Here is an 18,926-nt window from a genome sequence, read left to right on the forward strand (position 1 = left end):
ATGCTGGAGGTGGCGGCCATTTTTAACATATGTGCTCGCCTCCCTCAGCCCTGCAAGTCCATCTGTGAGAGGACTGCATCCCAAACGCTTCATCGTGGCCTCCTTTCCTCACTTTCCCATTTTTAACTCCTTGGTCGACCTGAAATCTCATTGCTTTCTCATCGATATTAAAATCACTGATCAGAACAAAGAGGAGTGGGGAAAGGACGCAATTTCAGATTGTTGGAACAGAACTCATATGTGTCAGCACATGGCATCGATAATGTTCTGCTTGGTTTGAACCCTGACCTCTAACACCGCCCCCTCTTGCCTGACCTCCACCGGACTCTGAACACAGTGAAGCGACCCAACGAGTAATCAATCAGACTCACTCACATCAAGGTACACAAGTTCCAATTGCTGTAACAATGAGCTGTGCTGGGTTGTTAACTGTGTTTGCAGATGCCTTCTAACCCTAACATCACAAAATGACCTTTAAATTAAGCACTTCTTCAAGTTCAATCCAAATCTGGTGCTAATGATCCGAAATGTTATCCTACTATATATATGATAGGCTTTCTGGGGCAACAACAGCAAGTATTTTTCTTGTCTATTGATATAAATCCAGCAGCATCCTCGAGCAAGTCTCTTTCTCTAACTTTCTCTGAAATGTTTAAACAAGTGCAGATTGACTCATGAATCTGGAAGTTAAAGGAAGTTTGCATTTTGGGAAATATTCTTATTTGCTTTTATTTGGAAAGTTGATACCGCATTCATGACTGCAAGTGTGACTATAAGTGTGTATGGAGCTAAGGCCGGTTAGCTTAGCATAGATTGGACTCAGGCTGTTGCTTCATATTTGTCGCACAAAAATCTCATCTAATTCTCAACAAGAAAGGGAATAAGCATGTTTCCCAAAAAGGCAAACTGTTGTTTTGTGGTCTGTGAACTGGAATTCAAGCTATGGACAGCAGCCGTCACTTTACCCTCAAGCTAGATAGCTAACTAGCTCAAATGTGCAAGGTACCGCTCTGGCTAGCCACCTTGGGTGTGATCACTTTATAAAATATATTCTAAAACATGTTTTATTCCAAAATCTGGACATTTCTAGCCAATGTATAATGTGCCTTTTGGTACACACAACACTACTTGCTCCTCCTTACCTCATCTTGAGTGTGACAACACATCAAAAATGCTGCTTTATTGAAATGTAGAAATAACACAAGCCATTACACCCGCTATTGAAGGGCTCGTTTAAGGATTGATGACCTAAACAAACCTCTCTTGTGTTTTATGAAAAATGTACACGCTGCTGTTTACTCCACATAAAGGATAATCCATAGCATTGTTTACAACACACACTTTACACTCTTGGCCTCGGTTAAAAGGATCAAAAAGAGCAGCAGTACGACCACATCGCTGTAGGAGGACTCTTTCAGCTTTCAGGGTTTAAAAGAAAAGGTGTGTGAGAGTTAGCCCCACAGGAGGATCTGACTCAGGTCACAGAGAGTCCAGTCCCAAACAGTTTGACTTTAACTGGATGTCAGGCAGTCAGTTGCGCATTTCTTTTAAAGGCTCTCCACGAGGGAAACACAGACCTTGTATCCGGAGAAGAATGCAGATTTATTTAGCTTAATATGAATTGCTCTCTGAGTGGCACTTACAGTATAAGCCCACCTTCAGTTTGTGTATAGCCCTTAGGAGGGCACATAAAAGGATCCAGCTTGAGCTGAATTACTGAAGTCAAGTTGAATATCTGTTTATTTGGACCCTGCAATCATTCACCGGTGAACCTCCTTTTGAGTAAACACACAGCGGTGCAGTAAAGGCTGCCATAAAGAGACAAAGGATCTGTTGGGTTAGATTTTAGTCTGTTTTAATGTGGAAGGCCCTAGGCAACATTTCAAACTGAATAAATCACATAGAGAGCATCACTCAATCTCACGTTGTTTCATAACCATTTTACAAGTGATCCCTCACAAAGATGCTTTTGGAAGTCTTCACCACCAACAATCATTTGTATATCAATTACTCACCCTGTGTCACCTTGAATTACATAACCTCTAACAGTCTTATGATTGTGCATGCATGCTACTCTTACCGTTTTTTGAATAGTAATGTTTGCATTTTTATAAAAATGTGTTTTTCTTTACTTTTTCCTCAATAATTGAAGGAAATAGCGGTGAGTAATTTATATACAAATAGCCATTTTGTGGTATGAGTATTCCTTTAAGGTTTATTAAGTTCACAGTAGTCTTTGTTGTTTTAGCCTTTGGTGTCTTAAGCCCACGACACTGGGAGACTTATGTATTGTGGGGGCATCAATAACAGCCCAGTGTTTGTGCGGATGTAGTTGTTGTTTAAATAATTAGACAAAACAGGTCATTTTCATGTTTGTTATGAAATAGAAAAACATTGCTGCTCAGGCAAGACTATTTGTACTTTCGTCATTCTCTCCAAACAACACCTCGAGCATATGAGTGTACTTCACACATGCGTATGTCATGAGCCATCAGAACAATGATGATATGTTTAGTATTAATAGCTGTACATGATGCTCTACCATCTGCTGAGCCACATCGGTACTATGTTGCCACCTGCTGGTGAAGATAAAGAACTGTATCTTAGTTCAAATAAATTGGGTTGTTGGTGATGATGTTAAAATATTAAGAAAAATGCTAACAGGAAACATGTGGCCCTACTAAAACAACAGGTAAGAAATAAAAAGAGTATACGGAATGTTTCAAGGAGCTTAAAAGGACAAATTACGATTTAAAGGCCCAGTTTACCCCATTGATGATTAGGCTAATGTGAGGAAGATGTCATAATGCATCAAAATGTAACATCATTTTCCAAATTGTGGGCATTTAGGCGTCATGGAGCTGTTGCTGCAGGCTAATTGAGACAGATGAGTCATGTTAATTCAACAGCTCCAACAGCTGCCTGTTTAATGGACTTCTTAAGTGCTGAGTTTATAAAAGCTGAAACTTTGTTTACAGCATCACTGGCAAATGCTTGGCCTGTTGTCATGCAGCCAAAAGCTAAAATGTTATGTTAAATTGATGTTGGAATTAACTTTTTCTGCTTTTTCATTGCTCACTATACCCAATACCACCTCTGCATTCACTCACACTCTCAACTACATCACCAACATGTCCCCCCCTCCTCCCCTTACCCACCCAGACTCGGACAGCCAGTGCAGCCCGACCCGCCACAGCCTCAGCCTATCAGACGGCTCCGAGGATCAGCTGGACCGCCTGCAGCAAGTGGAGCTGGCCCGCTCCTCGCCCATGTCCCAGTGGAGGGCAGGTACTGTGCAGGCCTGGCTGGAGGTTGTAATGGCGATGCCCATGTACATCCGCACCTGCTCAGAAAATGTCAAAAGTGGAAAGGTAAACTAGTGCCATGATGCAGGTGGACTCACCATGCATTTTAAGTGCATTTGTATGCACAATTGCAAATGTGTAGGTGACAGAGCTGTCATATTAAAATATCCAGCTGGCATATGTTGATTTGTTGCAGTAAACTGAATAACTTTCTGCAGGTTTTACTTGGGCTAACAGATGAGGACCTGGAGCTGGGTTTGGCTGTCAGCAGTGTGATGCATCGCAGGAAACTACGCCTAGCCATCGAGGATTACAGAGATGCTGAGAACGGTAGAGGGTAAGGAAGAGAAACTGAGGATTTGTATAAACTTGTAGGTGATGTGTCAATAGGGCCATCTGTTGGTGATGTACAATAACAACATTTAGAAAATGCAGTAGGGATTTAGAGGGATAACTCTCAGAAGTCATAATATTGATATTAAATAGAGATTTTAATCTTTAGAGATGAGGCTCCAATAAATGCAACAGTCTCACCGTCTTGAACAAATGTTCTGAAAGTGTTGTTGTTTCAGATCAATTATGGGAGGGGTCATAAACATTAGACTCTTTAATATGTGAATGTGTCTTGGCGATCTGTCATTTATTGACAGTAATGTTAACTAACTAACTTAATTTGAATGTTAGTATTATTCTTATTTTTTTTAATTGATCTATTAATCTTTTCTTTTTTTTTTTCATTTATAAAATAAACAGACATTGCTCCAGATAACAAACCGTACATCAAAACATGTAACAACAAACAACTACACAAAACGTAACGGGGGGGGGGGGGGGGGGGGGGTGGATGCAAGGATGACTTCCTAAGACAGCTGATTGTGACATACACAAGACATTACATACACAATACATTATACATTACAAAGGAGATGCCATATTGACAGGGTTAGATAGGAGAACTGGGGACAGTGAACCGCAATCCTCCTGTCTCCCCTCAAAATCCCCCAGCAGAGAAGCTGCACGCTCCATGTTCAGTAGGTCCAGATACTCCCTCAGCCATGAGTCCCTAGTAAAGCAGGCTGGTTTGCGTTCCTTCCAGTTTAATAGGATGAGTCTTTTTGTGGCTAAACAGCCCAATGTCGAGAGCCGATCGGTAGTCCTTGCAAGATTGCCATCTGGCTTGAGACCCAGTAGACATGCAATGGGACATGTAGGGAAACTAACTTTTAAAGATTCAGACAATAAGGATATTACTTCTGACCAAAGTTTTTTTACCGCCGGGCATTCCAAGAGTAGGTGCAACAATGTACCTCGCTTGCCACATTCATGCCAGCATAAGTCTCTGTGTTTATTGTCCATCTTGGATTTTGTAACGGGGGTGATGTAAGCTCTATTGAGAATTTTGAACTGTATGATCCTGAATCTTACACATTTAGAAGAGAACATAGCTGACCTCCAAATGAAGTTCCATTGCAAAGCAGACAGAGAGATATTCAAGGCATGCTCCCAGGACAGTTGGACAGGAGAATAGGTATTCGGGGCAGCCCTAGATAATAATTTATAAATGTTAGAGACCACACCTGATGATATGATTGCTTTCTTGAGGCGCTGGTCCTCTTCCATACATGAAGCAGGCATGGCTCCCTCCTTACATTTTGTACTAATAATAGATGCTAGTTGTGCATATGATAGAAAAGATGAGCCTGAGAGACCATACTGATTTTTGAGTTGTTGAAATAGAAGGATTTGGTCTCTATATATCTGTCCAATTGTAGTAATACCAGCCTTCTGCCAGATATTATTACTTAAAATGCCTCCTCCTGCAGAAATACAGGGGTTACTCCAAATGGGGCAAGATGGTAAAGAGAGCCCCTCTATGTTGAGTCTCCTGTGCAGTTGCTTTACAATAGAGCATTTGATCTATTAATCTTGATAATAGATTCATTATTACACTTTTGGCCACCATAATCCTGCAGTGAAATGTCTATATTGTGAAAGCCTTACTCAAAAAAATGAAACACTTTGAAACGGGGAATTTTATTATGCACAACTTTATATGGTTTTCAAAATGTATTCATTTTCTATTATAAGCCGTCCTCAAAGTAATAAAAACATCTTAGCCAAATTTTGAGAGCAACCCATCCAAATGTTGCTACATTTTCCTCCAACCCAAACAATTCAGTCTCATAGTTTTCTGAGCTACTGTAAAGTCAGGGGTCTCCTATGTCAGTAAGATTGACCCTCTGGGAACCATAAATGTCTGAAAGAAATGCCATGAAAATCCAGCCAATAGCAGTTGAGAAGTCCTAACCAAAGTGACGAAACACCCAACATACCATAAAGCCTTAAACAGGTACATCTTAATATCTTGATACCACAAATACCAGATTTTAGGAGCTGCTGACAATGGTTGCTCTGTGTATTCAGGCTGTCGAAGGCTGCAGATTTGGACCACCACTGGGTGGCCAAGGCCTGGTTAAGCGACATGGGCCTGCCTCAGTACTCTCAGGCCTTTCACAACCACCTGGTAGACGGACGCCTGCTGAACTCGCTGACACGTCGTGACCTCGAACGCCACCTCAACATCACTAAGAAGTTCCACCAGGTCAGCCTGCTGCTGGGCATCGAACTGCTGCAGTTACTCAGTTTCGACAAGGAGGTAAGTAAGTAAGACTCTGCTCCGTGGTCAAAGGACGAGGGAGACAGGGTATACTTTGGTTGGGTTTCAGTTAAGTAAAGTAAAAGGTGTTTGTTGAAATGGTTTCCAGGCACTGCAAGCTCGCCGGATACAGTGTGAGCACCAGAACGTGGATCCGTTGGTGTGGACGTCTCATAGGGTCATTAAATGGATCAAAGATATCGACCTGAAGGTGGGGACAGAGAGACAGACACTGCGAGTGTTAACTTTGTCATAAAATAATGAGTTGAGACAGAATCTACACGTACAATGTGAAAAATGTAAGATTGAAGATAGTTTTTTTGAAAAACTAAATCATATATCCCAGTTTTACCAATACCCATCACACACTAGGAGGCGATACAAGCTATAGTAAATTATTTTCATTTCAAAATATTTTAATACAATCAGTCTTACTTCCATGTAAACGATAAATGATCCTTTCTTGTCTCACATTTCAAACAAAAGCTGAAGCTACAGCCTTTGCAACAAGGCTAATCGTTTATTAAATATTAACAATCATTCGATACTAATGTATTGAGCACCATGCCATGGTTCCAAGTCTGTTGTGTTTACTCGGCGTTCCCTATCTGCAGGGATAGAGGCCTTTGTTATTGTATTTGTAAGCTGCTGATTGGTTACATAGCCTTTCCTGTTACTGCATCTATGGTGATGCTGCAATATGAATATCCCGAGTAAACACTGCCTACTGTCTTGGCAAACGATAACGTGTTTCCATTATGAGGCATGACACATTTAGGGTGTGTAGAGATAAAGCTGTGTGGAACATCCTTAATATCCTCAGGGAGTGTGGCTTATAATGACCAAACAAATAAATTAATATGTTCTTTGCCAAGGGGACAATTACAAATCATTTGTGAGATACTTTTAAAGGTAGGGTAGGTAAAACACTTTTTGTTATATTCCATGGAATGGTTAATATCCCGATAACAATGAATAAATCAAATGCTTTGATAATAAATATATACAAATATTTCATCTGTGGAAGCCGTGGCGCTGTAAAAAGCAAGTCTACCTTGCTACCTAATTGGATGGCCTACCTGCCTGTCAGCCTTCCATCTTGTGCACAAACTTATCTCGTGCCCTCATTGGTCATGTGCGCGTTTGTGTGTGTTGGAGGAGGGGCTCTGTAAGAAGTCTGAAGGAAGGCGCAGATTTTTTTTCGGTTGTGTATTTTCAAATTCTAGCTTACTCGAGCTGGTTTCTCCATTCTTACCTAACCTACCTTTAAATATGAGTGGCTTACCTTTACACAATAATGGAACATAATATCAGAGAATTTGATGATGAATAAAAGTTATTTAATTCTGTCCGTTTTCCATCCACCTGTCTAGGAGTTCGCAGAGGGTCTTCTCAGCAGCGGAGTGCATGGCGCCGTCATGGTGCTTGACCCCACGTTTAACACCGACGCCATGGCAACAGCACTGGGGATCTCTAGCAACAAGCACATGGTTCGCAGACACCTTGTGGAGGAGATGCAATCGCTGATCGGCACGGCCAGGTGAGAGGTGACAAAGAGACTCCAAGGCAGATCCAACTAGTCCAAATGACTTTGTTAATGAGCAAGTCAATACGATATAATTTAAATGAATTTAATCGACTATCTCTGATAATATATGCTATATTTGTCTGCAAATGTTGCACAAAAGCTTATTCTGTCACAATAACTACTTTTGTTGGACTATATATTGTCCTTGAAAAAATCACACTTGGTAATAAACACATCTTTGCATATTTATTTGTGCATTTCTTTTGTTTTAACATGTATGTCACTATAAATATTATATTCCTATTTTAAATAGTTGTAGGATTTCTGATACTGTAAACAATACTATTGTAATTTTAATACCATTTAATGTCACCAATATAATGATAATATAACAACATAATAATGCAAGTAGACACTTTCAAAGAGCAATCAACTTTTAATATTCAAATATGAACAAAAATGCTTGAGTCTTGGGTACTGGTAGAGAAAGCTCTGTGGGTTATTCTGGTTTCTTGTTAGATAAATGTCGGTGACATTCTTACTTGAAAAAAAAACATCCTTTTAAATGCAACAGGCAATACACAGGTCAGCAAAAATGATAGAGGTCATGTCCATGCACAGTATGGTACAATAAGTGCATACCTTAACTATTTACTTAACTACTTGTGTAAGATAAATGAAGCTGCGCTCAACACTCTGGTCTTTCCCACGTTCCTTTGCAGGGCAGAAATCAAGCAGGACTACGAGCATCTGGGCCTGGGAACCCCACCAGCTCTGCTCCGGCAGAACTCCCTGGGAAGACCGCCCAGCTCCACCGGCCGACACACTGATGACGAAGGCTCGCTGAGGAGGAGAGCTGTCAAGGTGTCGGGGGAGGGGGGTACTGTTCTTGAAACTTGCATTGGAGTTTTCTCTCAATTTCAGATGACTTTCTGATATAAGAACAGAATTTAGGATTGTTCAGAGCAGAAAGAATGCACCTTAGTGCTGATTTGGACCCGAGTCACACATGTTATCACTCAACTTGGCGTTGGTCAATGAAAAATGCATAGCTAAATTGAAAAATATGCGTGTCAAAAATGGTATTTTATTTTATAAAAAAGGTAGTATGACTTGTTTATGGCTCAAAGTTTACGACTCAGGACTTGTCAGACTTGACTTTGGAATTGCAAAGACCAACTTATGACTTGCAAAAAAGTCACTTTTCCAAAATACAAGATAAAAACTCAAATAAGACTGATGGAATGGAAATGTATGTTTTAATGACACTACACTACAGGTACAACGAAATGCTTTATACATTTTGTTATACCTGTACAATGACAATAAAGGAATTCAAATGTTCAAATAATGTGTGTTTCTGTTTCAGCCTCCAACAGGCTTCAGCCCCAAAGCTCGCAATGGGCGGGACTTGAGTTGCCATAGCAGCTACGGCTCCCTGCCTCGGGAGGGCAGAGACCAGACCCCGCCCCGATCGGAGGGAAGCCCTCTCCACGGTTACACCAGCATCGAGGTCACCAATGTGTGAGGTCATCAGAGTGAGACGAAACACCAGCCGTCAGCTTTATCACATATCCATCGACATCATGAACATTTGTCATGTGCTCCAGGACATGGGATGGTTATTTTTTATAGAGATGAAAATATAAAGGAAAGATTGCACTTTTTTAATGGGATAGGAGTATTTTTCTCAAGTTTCCTGCTAAAGGGGAAAAAAACAAGGTCATTGTGGGCAGGTGGTATTTTGATGTTTTTGAGGGGGGGATATTTCCCTTCTCCAAAAGTCGAGTAAAAAAAAAATGAAGTACTCAAGCTGAATGATTATTTTTCTATTTTCTTGTGTGTAAATGGTTCCCTGTGAATCAGGATGTGACTTATACATTTCTATTGTTGACTGTTTCTTCTGAGGGAAATTAGATTAAAAAAAACAAGGCTGTTTGTACGGATACTTGATGACAAAATGAAAAAAAGGTTTCATATCTATGTAAATTGTTCTTGTTTCATTCAATTCTGCTGTATGTGATGCCTTGTCAATGTAGCTAAAGACAGTGGCCAAAAAAAGCTAATTGAATTTTAGATTCTTGAATCTAGAGTTTTATGTTTGATATTCATTTTTCATCTTGCACATTAACACAGTTGTGTCCAAACCAATGTAGCACCCTCTTCTGATGTGTTATACTGTGCAGTAAACATGGGAAATATTTTAACAATGCCAGCAAAAGATGACTGCAGAGCTGTATGTCCATAGAGGCCTCAGGGCTGAAAGGTGTGAGGATGCAAACACTGTATGTGAAAAGTGAATCTGAATGAAATAAAGAACAAAAAAACAACAGCTGATGTTTAAAGAATGTCACAAAAAAGTTGATTTCTCTGACCTGTGTCTTATGGAGTGTATGATTAGGAGCAGCTCTGACAGTGTGTGAAAGAGGAAGTGATAGAAACACTGGACATTTTTTAATTAAGGGCAGAAGCGGAACTAGGAATTTGACTGTAGAAATTCCTAGTTAGAAGAATTAAGGGGTAACTGTGAGGGAACTAATTTGCATGAGGAGTGTGTGCTTCACTGCCTCAACTGTGATGTGAGGCAGAGGGGTCCATACCAAACTCAGTACCTTTGTGAGTGTTGCTGACTCTATACACTTGACTGATTTTGCGACTGTATTTCGGTGGGTCACAAGAGTAATCTCCTCTCTCTGCTGCCTGTTGGGCCTGTTACCACAAGTATCTATTTAGACCACCTTCCAATACAACATGGTGCAACTTCCTCCTCTTACTCACAGTGACTCGACTATTGTGACCTGCCAAGGATGACACAGCAGCAAGTGATAAAGCTACCCTCTGCGCTACCTTGACGTAAAACCTCTCCACCCACCCGCGGTTGAGAAACATGATGACCATTTGTGGGTGTAGTTCTACCTGATTGATTTAAGCTACTTATTAGAGAAACAGTCAGAGGGAAAAATACAATAACATGCTCATCATGTAGCAGCAATAAAACCCTTACATGTCAGAGTTATACATGGTTTTATTTGTAAGGAAAGGTACACTGCATAGCATATTGATTGAGGAATGTAATGCCACATGTATTTATAGCCTAAGTATATTTGCTACCATGTGCCATGTTGAACCAGAGCATTTTCCCTTGTAGCTGCCTACATATCTCGTAAATTGATAACAGGCTGACAGTGGCAGGACTTCCAGATGTAATCAAGGCTTGTTCACCGCGATACTACATTGTCCTGACTCCTCTGTGTGTGTGTGTGTGTGTGTGTGTGTGTGTGTGTGTGTGTGTGTGTGTGTGTGTGTGTGTGTGTGTGTGTGTGTGTGTGTGTGTGTGTGTGTGTGTGTGTGTGTGTGTGTGTGTGTGTGTGTGTGTGTGTGTGTGTGTGTGTCAACAGAGGATAAGCTTAAGAGGAAGAAAAACCTCCCCAGAGCCCAGAACAATAAGAGGCTGGGAATGGTTTTGTCATTATTGTGAAATAGTCCAGTCCTCATTATCCTAGCAGGCAGATACAAAGGAGGACACTTGGAAAAACAGCAGGGCCAAATGTAGCCTAGTTTTACTGCCTTGGGTAACTCTCCTACAATGTGTAAACTACATCAACACAAGAGCAAACACAGAGACGTCTGTATACGTGTAAATCACCAGCTGTATCAGCAGGGTGGGTCGCTGAGGTTGGGTCCGTCCAAAGGGCTCAAAGGAGTGACAGTGAGTAGGTGGTAGTATAATTATCGTTGCGTGAAGTATGATGTACAACTCAGTGACTTGTCTGTTTACTGGCACGGGGAAGTACTGAGCACACATTGAGTCAGTGGATTTCAGTCTTACTTGATTGTTGTTATTCGTGGTCATTGGTCAAAGATCATTTCGTGGACATAAAAAACGTCTTCAACATTTTGTGGTGAGATTTGACCCAAATAAGATGTGTGTCTGTTTAAAAGAATAACAATAGAAAGTAGAGAGACAATGACTGTTATATAAAATGTTCAGAGGGACCTCAACCGCGTGTTTTTTCACTTCAAGATCATTTTGAACCCTTTCAATAACCCATGCTTACCCTCAGAGCTTTGAACCACTGGTTTTCAACAATTGTCCTTTTTTTGTATTTTACGTCAAGGGTGTGAGTCAGAATGAGTCATTCACTTTTAACCCGTCTAGTTGTATAGTTGTCACACTAACACAAATATTCCACTCTGGGTATTTAAATTAGTACATCACCAAGAATTCCCCTACGATGCCTCACCAAGGGGATTTCTCCTTGCAGGAGCAGTGGGTGGAGGAGGGGTATAGCCAAAACTTCAAATGTCACATTCTGAACTGAATCATATAAAAGCATCATAATAATTGTGTGATAATCAATACGCTATAAAATTATACAATAAGCAGTTTAATGTATTCCCTGAAAACACAGACCCATCGTTGATAATTTTTTCTTGCTTTTTCCTGCTATGGCTAAATGTCTGTTCTGAAAAAGTCCTGTGGGGGTCTTGCATGGACAATGTGTGAGCATGCACATAATTTGTCTTAGGTGCATTTAATTCGTGCAAAATTACATAGTACTGTACAGGAAAGTCCTTGGGATATTTTTAGCGTTTTGTTCTATCGTCCAAAGATGCTGTATGTTAAATCTTGAAGTGTATTTTCCCGGCTGTTTACAAAGCAGCACAAATAAAGGGACCGCTACAAGAGAGTTAAACTCGATGCAAATCATATGGCGTGTTTTAAGGTTAAAACTAGCTTATGTCTTCGTCAGCAGACCAAGACTGAAGACAAAGAGGACTACAGCCAATGGGTTATTGTTAAAATGTTAAAAATATTTCCTTTCTCTCCATCCATCGAGAAGCCCGACAATGAAAGGGTTAAAGAAACTGGAAGTTTAGCAATGAGCCCCCTCCTCCTCCTCCTTTTCCTCCTCCCTCTGTCTGGTGGGCCCATCCGTCACACAAGGAAAGTTCCTGACCCTTAACGTTTATTTGTGAACAAATTATTTCACCCACACATCATTGTCTGGATATTTTGGAATTAAACGCCACACCTCCCTGCTTTGAGGAAGAACACATCTGTAGCTTATCGTCAAAACGATGCCAAGGTGAGTGTAAAGCCGGTTTACCCCTTCGCTGCATTGACCACTTTTTGTGTGGTTTAAGTGTTACTAAAAGTTAAATATAATCAAAGTTTTTAAGGTTCTGGAAAGTTTTTGTCGCGCTGCTTTACGTACCCTGCTGTGGTCAACGTAAGCAACCCGCCCAGTGTGTTAACCCATAAGACACTGCGCGCTATGTGTTAGCAAAACAACGTTTACAAACATTTCTTATGATAATTTAATGCTACCTGACATTTTGACACTCACATATCATTGCCTTTTAGTTTATTAAGCGTAACATGTGACCCAGGTTATACTGTTTAAGAGTGAAAAGAGATAAGCAGATGATGATGAATGTTGCAGTTGCAGAACTATTTCCGACTTGAAATCCCACTTTAGCTACATGTTGTACAGGGGGCTTTGTGGGAAGAAATAAAATGTTTACTACCGGGAAAGTCAATGTGTTACTAACTTTACTGTTAAACCTGTCAACTGGTGAAATATAACCTTTAGTGTGCAGAGCTACACGCCCCACACAGTTCAATAATATGTGATAACTTCACGTAAATGTTCCTCAGGAATCCTCAACAGGCTGCTGAGGGATGTTCAGTGTGTGTGTGTGTGTGTGTGTGTGTGTGTCCACCAGGCAGCTGCCATGATGTGCATAATCCAGTCCCATGCCACGCATTCCTCATTGAGGGTATTCCTAAATTGGAGCTGGCTTTAACTTTCTTCAGGCTTTTCCCCTCACTCCCAGCAGGTCTGGGCATGTTTGCAGTGTACAAACATACCTTAAGGGTGGATTCAGGGACAAATGAGTGGTCATTTTGAATTATCAGATGGTTTATTTGATAGATTATTTTTCCTTGTACTTCTTATCTGACCTATGTTTACAGCTCCCAGCAGTCTTCATCTATTCTCTGATCTTGCAAATATACAATAGTTACACTGCAGGGTAGCCCGGTGATAAATGGCCTGTATGTGTTCCAAGTATGCAGTGGATGTGCAAGTATGCTGAAGTCATGCTCTCTGAATTACTGAGAATCATTGTACTGTGTGCAACACTCACATAGGTCCACAACTAACAAGGTTATCATATTATCCATAATAGATCATTCTGTTTACTTTTTATTAAATAATACACAGACAAATGTCCATCCCATTTTTAAATGTCTCTTATGGCTGTCTTTAATATATCAGATATATTCAGTTTCAGCCAGTTATTCATGAAAAAGATTAATCTATTATCAAAGTAGATGCCGATTATTTAACTGGTACACTGATAGTCACAATTCTTGGTCAATGAATGTTAAACTAATAATGTTTCCCTTAATGTTTGGCTTTGGATTGACATGAAAGCACATACTGCTATGAACATTAGATTTAAAGGATGGAAAAAGAAAGTACCCTTATTGTTTTATTTTTACAGTGGCCATACAGTAGCAGCCCTTATCTACCCTTGTAATGTGTGGACATTGGGCAACGAGTGACTTTGAAAGGCAAGTCGTCTGTCAATTGTTTACCATGCAGCACACCTATTCACAGAAAACCTTTTACTAAGGTAATTTTACTTCAGGGAAATGAATGTTCCGTCATTTTTCCATTAAAAGCAGTTGGTTCTCATAAAGAACAAATATCTGGGCGGCAGCAACATGATCTGTTCTTCATTATACCTGGGCTGAGGAGAGTCATACCCTTGTTGCTGTTACATTCTGTGGTATGTTTCTAAGTTTGTGTTGACCTCACATTTACTTCTCTCTACAGCTTTTGACCTCCCTGCAGCTGGTCTGACTGAAAGTTTGGGACTGACAAGATGCGTTCCAGTGTGGATGTTCCACCAAGCGCCGTTGGAAGAGGAGTTGCTGGCAGCAACAACAACAATAACAGCAGCAGCAGCAGTGAAAACACTGGAAACTCAGGTTCCCAGTATGCACTCTGTGCTCTGGGCGTTGGGCTTGTTGCCCTGGGCATTGTGATGATTGTTTGGAGCGTGGTACCTGCAGACGCGGCTGGAAACAACAACAGCAGCAGTAGCGGTTCAGGAGAGGACAGTGGTACGAGCGGGAGGAAACATAAAGCGTCCTCCGTGGCCTTCGTGTTGGTGGGCTCCGGGGTGGTCATGCTGCTGCTGTCCCTGTGTCTGGGGATGAGGAACAAACAGCGGGAGCAGCTCATGCTGCAGGAGGCTCAGAGCCACAGAGTGGCTGCTCGGGAGCAGGTGGAGAGAGAAACGTGAGTCCAGTCATCGATTTCTACTTAAACAACAGTTTTTTATGCCAACTGCAAATCCTGTGCACGTGAGAACATTTTGCTGGTGGATTTGTTTATTTATTTTAAATATTATTTTGTTTGGTCAAAACTATTATTAAGAGATTATTTTACAAGCGTCAATGATCTGTAACATTTTACTTTACTTTAAGAGCATTATTAAAATGAGTGATTGTATCCATGATATTGATAACAAGGTCTAGTATATTTGTTATCAAATCACAAAGCACACATTCCTCTTTGAGGTTCTGAGACTTAAAACGTAGCTGTCGAACAGCAGCCTTTTTAATTCAAAGCATGTATGCATAAGTCTTGACTATTTCTCCTAGCTAGGACATCATTGATATTAATTAGAAAAGTATTTTGTGGTTAACCCTAATCCTAACCCCAGAGATATACTTTTGTTATATTTTAGAGAAGTTTTCTTTTTGCTTGCGAAATGTTCATGACTTTGTCGATCAATTATTTGCGATTTACCTAATATCCTTGCATTTTCAAATTGTTTAAATAAGTGCTTTTAAAAAAAATACCCAACGCCATACCTTGTATTGGTGTTCCAATTCCACCTTTGCAGTTTAAAAATAATTTATTGAAATCATTTTTGCTATGATAATGAAATGAATAAAATAATATGATTCTTTCAGATTACATAAATAATAACACTTTCAGAAGAAATAAGTTAACATTTTGCTATGATGGTTGTTCCTTACAGTCGGTAGTGTTTTAATGTTAAAATGTATGTATATTGAGAATGAGTGTTGAAGGCATTAAATCCACTTAAAATATTTGGAATAATAATTAGATGTATTAATAATTATTCCCCTTCTCATTTTTAAGATCAAGTACAGGACATAACAGAGTTCACCGTTTTTCATGCTTGTCATTCATGTCTCTATGTCTCTATAAATGTGTGCAGTGCCGAGGAGCAGGCCGAGCGTTACGCTGTCCCCAGCTACGAGGAGGTGGTGGGCAGCGGCCAGTACCCTGTCAGTCAGAGCAACCTCCGCCCGAGCCCCTCCCAACTACCGTCCTACGATGACCTCGTCCAAGTTGACGGGGTACAGTATGAATTTGAGGGGTCGGAGGTCACAACTCCCGGATCGCAGCCGGCTCCACCCGCTGCAGCTTCCACATCAAATCGCAAAGCTGGGAAAAATAACCGCAAGCTCCTCCCGATCAAGATCCGCAGGATTAAATCTGAGAAGCTGCAAATGAAGAACATTGATAACTCTCAGCCAGCAGCTGGGTTCAGTATAGAACCGCTGACCCCTCCGCCGCAGTATGAGGATAAAGTGCCTCCCATTTAATATCAAGCTGATCGTGTTTAAAACAATCTAATGACATTCCTGGAACTGGATCTGCGTTTTGAAAAGACTTGAAGAGGGCTCTTCCTGCAGAACATTCGGAGTGAAACATTTTTATAAAACACTGTTTTTGTTCTAGCTCATCACTGCTGAAACCTTTATACTTTTCTAACGTTGGATCTCTGAAACACACAGACAGTGAAACGCAAACTTGCTGGAACCTTCCTCAGTGTGACAGATTCTTTCAATCTGTGGCACGTTGGACTGAAAGCACACACCAAATGCAGTTTTCCTTCAAGTCGTTTTCTGATTATGCATCGTCTTTGGGTGGTCCAAAGTGCGCTGACTGTAGAGGTGAGTGGACGGGGAAAGAGATCATAGGACATCGTGGAGCGGTTGGATTACAACCAGCGGTTTACCAAATGAACGCTTCATGGTGACATTGTAACATGTGCTCAGCTGGCTTGACGTGATGTGGTATACCTCACTAAAACTCCCCCTCCGAGTTACAAATATATTCTCTCCTTGTCCTCTAGAGCTTTGCAGAAAGTGAGAGGATTTTGGCCAATGTTGACACTAGCTTCAGGTTTTCTTTGTCCCTCTCATTTTAAAAGATGAAACATGAAACTAGGGTTTACATATTCAATGATGGGGAATCGACTGGACAGCGTTATTTAAGAAACGACTCAGACAAAGCTTTGTTAGCATCTATCTGCTCCCATGACTCTTATTCACAGGCCCTCTACCAGAGCCTGAGGAAATGTAGTTGTTGAACGCTAACAGAATATCACTTGTTTTCTCATGATTAGAATATAAAAGCACTTCAATGTTAGTGAATATCAGCACATTTAAGAGACAACGTATATTTCTCCCTAGAAAGACTAAACCCTGTGCTGTACATGGGCTGGAGGCTAGTTTGAAAACGGTGTGGAACTTAAGCTGATGTCTCTAAGGTCGTGGGTGTTTCTTTACTAAGCAGTTCCAAAATCAGGTGTCATTTGTCTAATATATGCATCATGAAATAGTATTTTTACTTAAAGCTGTAGTAAGGACGTTGACCTTTTTGAATGCACAAAGATGCCTAAATAAACCCAACATCAGCTCATGTTTTTTCTGTTATTTCATTGCTAACAAGTTAGTCAAATTCTGCCTAACTATAGAACAGATTATCGAACAGATTATCATGCTATTATTAGAGATTTGTTTCCAACTAAGTGAGCAATGAAAGTCTAGATTTAAGTTGATTTCTAACCTTCCTGAGAAACATAGATTGGACTTTAGCTTGCTAAACTCTCCTTACAATTACCTCATTTAGTTTGGCTCTCTTCCATCTTTCTCATGAGACTCAGCCATAAGTCTAGCTAAACAATGAGCTTCAGAGTCTGTGAGTGTCCAAACAAACAGACATTAGGAAATGTATACTATGGTTAGTGAGATACTGGGAGGGAACTGTGATTAATTTTTTGGCTGAATTCTTATATTTACACTTATCATAGCTTCCTTTTTCAAAGAGAAATTACATTCTGGGGTGTAGACGGTCTCCTTCCATGAAGTCTTTAAGGAGTGCCTCTGCTAACCCCCTGGAGGAGTTTGCCCTCCGGAAGTGAAGTGCCTTCTGTGTTCATAACAACTCTGCTGCTTCTCCAAAAACATTTTGAAAAGGCATTGTATGAATGAACCTGAGCTCTAATGTTGCTCCTACAATGCAGTCTTTAAAAAGAGAAGGAAGGAGGTGAGAGCATATTGGAAGGAGCCGTTGAATAGTTGAAAGCCCTGTAGCCATGGCGAACACTGTGGTGCTGTGAAGGCAGTAGTGTAGTCTCTGCTTCTCTCCCCCGCTTTCTATTTCATACTCAAAAAAGAAAAGAAAAGCTCTTTGACTGTGCAGCTGCAACATAACAACAGCAGCCATTGCTCTCTCGCTTGCTCATCCCCATGAATTCACTCAGAAGTATGCAGAGAATGAGCACAACAGAGAAAAGACAAAGTGGCCTGAGATCTAAAACCGTGCACTATTTCATTATTGCCTGTCAACCTACGATTTGAGTTTAAATGTAATGAAGTTGTATCGTTAAAGATTGTTTCCTCTTTTGTTGTGTGATATATATATATATATATATATATATATATATATATATATATATATATATATATATAAGCCCCATTTCATTAGTGACTTTATCACCTACATCTACACTGTGTGTGTTTGAGTCAAACTCAGTTTAGTTAATGCAGAAAAGCTCCTCCATCATTTACAGCTGGTCGTATTATATATTGCCAAGTCCGGGAGAAAAGCTTTTCAATGCCTACATTCACCGGGCCTTTATTCTTTTGTCATGTTCAGTACTGCCGACATATTCATCGTACCTCGTTTTGTAAAAGACCATTTCATTACATGATTGATTTTATATGACTGTAGTCAAAATGTTTTACATTGATGAAATCATTTAGAAGTCACTTTCTGTTTTACATAGACGAGTGTCCCAAACACATGCTGTCAGTTCATTTATCATTGCTTTTTTTTTTGCTACTTCAATCTTTCTTTTATATGTACTGTGAAAATGTGCTTTTCTATGCTCATTCTATATTTGTTTGTGGAAAATAAGAGTTTTTCTCTGAAGAATTAAACAAATGTATCTCATGAATATTGAATGAGAAATAAAAGGAAGTATTTGTTAATTAATCGATGTGTTTAAGAAGCGTATTTTGCCATGGTTACTCAACAGTTGACTTGTTACCATAATCCACTGAACATTTGTTACTGTTCACCAATGCTTAGTT

The 18,926-nt window shown here is 40.2% G+C and overlaps 2 protein-coding genes across 3 annotated transcripts; both read left to right on the forward strand.

Moving 5' to 3' along the window:
• Positions 1-56: 56 nt before the first annotated feature.
• On the forward strand, positions 57-9,821 carry LOC307036053 (kazrin-A-like). The gene is made up of 8 exons (XM_079676035.1): positions 57-381; positions 3,163-3,371; positions 3,524-3,642; positions 5,730-5,961; positions 6,071-6,172; positions 7,335-7,501; positions 8,212-8,353; positions 8,859-9,821. The coding sequence occupies exons 2-8, from the start codon at positions 3,270-3,272 to the stop codon at positions 9,015-9,017; spliced, it is 1,023 nt and encodes a 340-aa protein (XP_079532161.1). The 5' UTR covers positions 57-381; positions 3,163-3,269; the 3' UTR covers positions 9,018-9,821.
• A 1,299-nt stretch (positions 9,822-11,120) lies between these two features.
• On the forward strand, positions 11,121-18,828 carry tmem51a (transmembrane protein 51a). Of its 2 annotated transcripts, none has more exons than XM_079679486.1 (3): positions 11,121-11,198; positions 14,338-14,805; positions 15,758-18,828. In XM_079679486.1, the coding sequence occupies exons 2-3, from the start codon at positions 14,387-14,389 to the stop codon at positions 16,146-16,148; spliced, it is 810 nt and encodes a 269-aa protein (XP_079535612.1). In that variant the 5' UTR covers positions 11,121-11,198; positions 14,338-14,386; the 3' UTR covers positions 16,149-18,828. The 2 variants fall into 2 exon arrangements, with proteins under 2 accessions (XP_079535612.1, XP_079535611.1); XM_079679485.1 differs by lacking the exon at positions 11,121-11,198 and adding an exon at positions 12,357-12,579.
• Positions 18,829-18,926: the final 98 nt, after the last annotated feature.

This window comes from Notothenia rossii, assembly GCF_949606895.1.
Source record: "Notothenia rossii genome assembly, chromosome: 4".
Lineage (NCBI taxonomy): Eukaryota > Metazoa > Chordata > Actinopteri > Perciformes > Nototheniidae > Notothenia > Notothenia rossii.

Coding starts and splice junctions, on each gene's coding strand:
- tmem51a (XM_079679486.1), top strand. CDS start 14,387: ATGCGTTCCAGTGTGGATGTTCCACCAAGCGCCGTTGGAAGAGGAGTT. Junction 14,806..15,757: donor GAGCAGGTGGAGAGAGAAAC/GTGAGTCCAGTC, acceptor AAATGTGTGCAG/TGCCGAGGAGCAGGCCGAGC.
- LOC307036053 (XM_079676035.1), top strand. CDS start 3,270: ATGTCCCAGTGGAGGGCAGGTACTGTGCAGGCCTGGCTGGAGGTTGTA. Junction 6,173..7,334: donor TCAAAGATATCGACCTGAAG/GTGGGGACAGAG, acceptor CCACCTGTCTAG/GAGTTCGCAGAGGGTCTTCT. Junction 8,354..8,858: donor TGAGGAGGAGAGCTGTCAAG/GTGTCGGGGGAG, acceptor TTTCTGTTTCAG/CCTCCAACAGGCTTCAGCCC.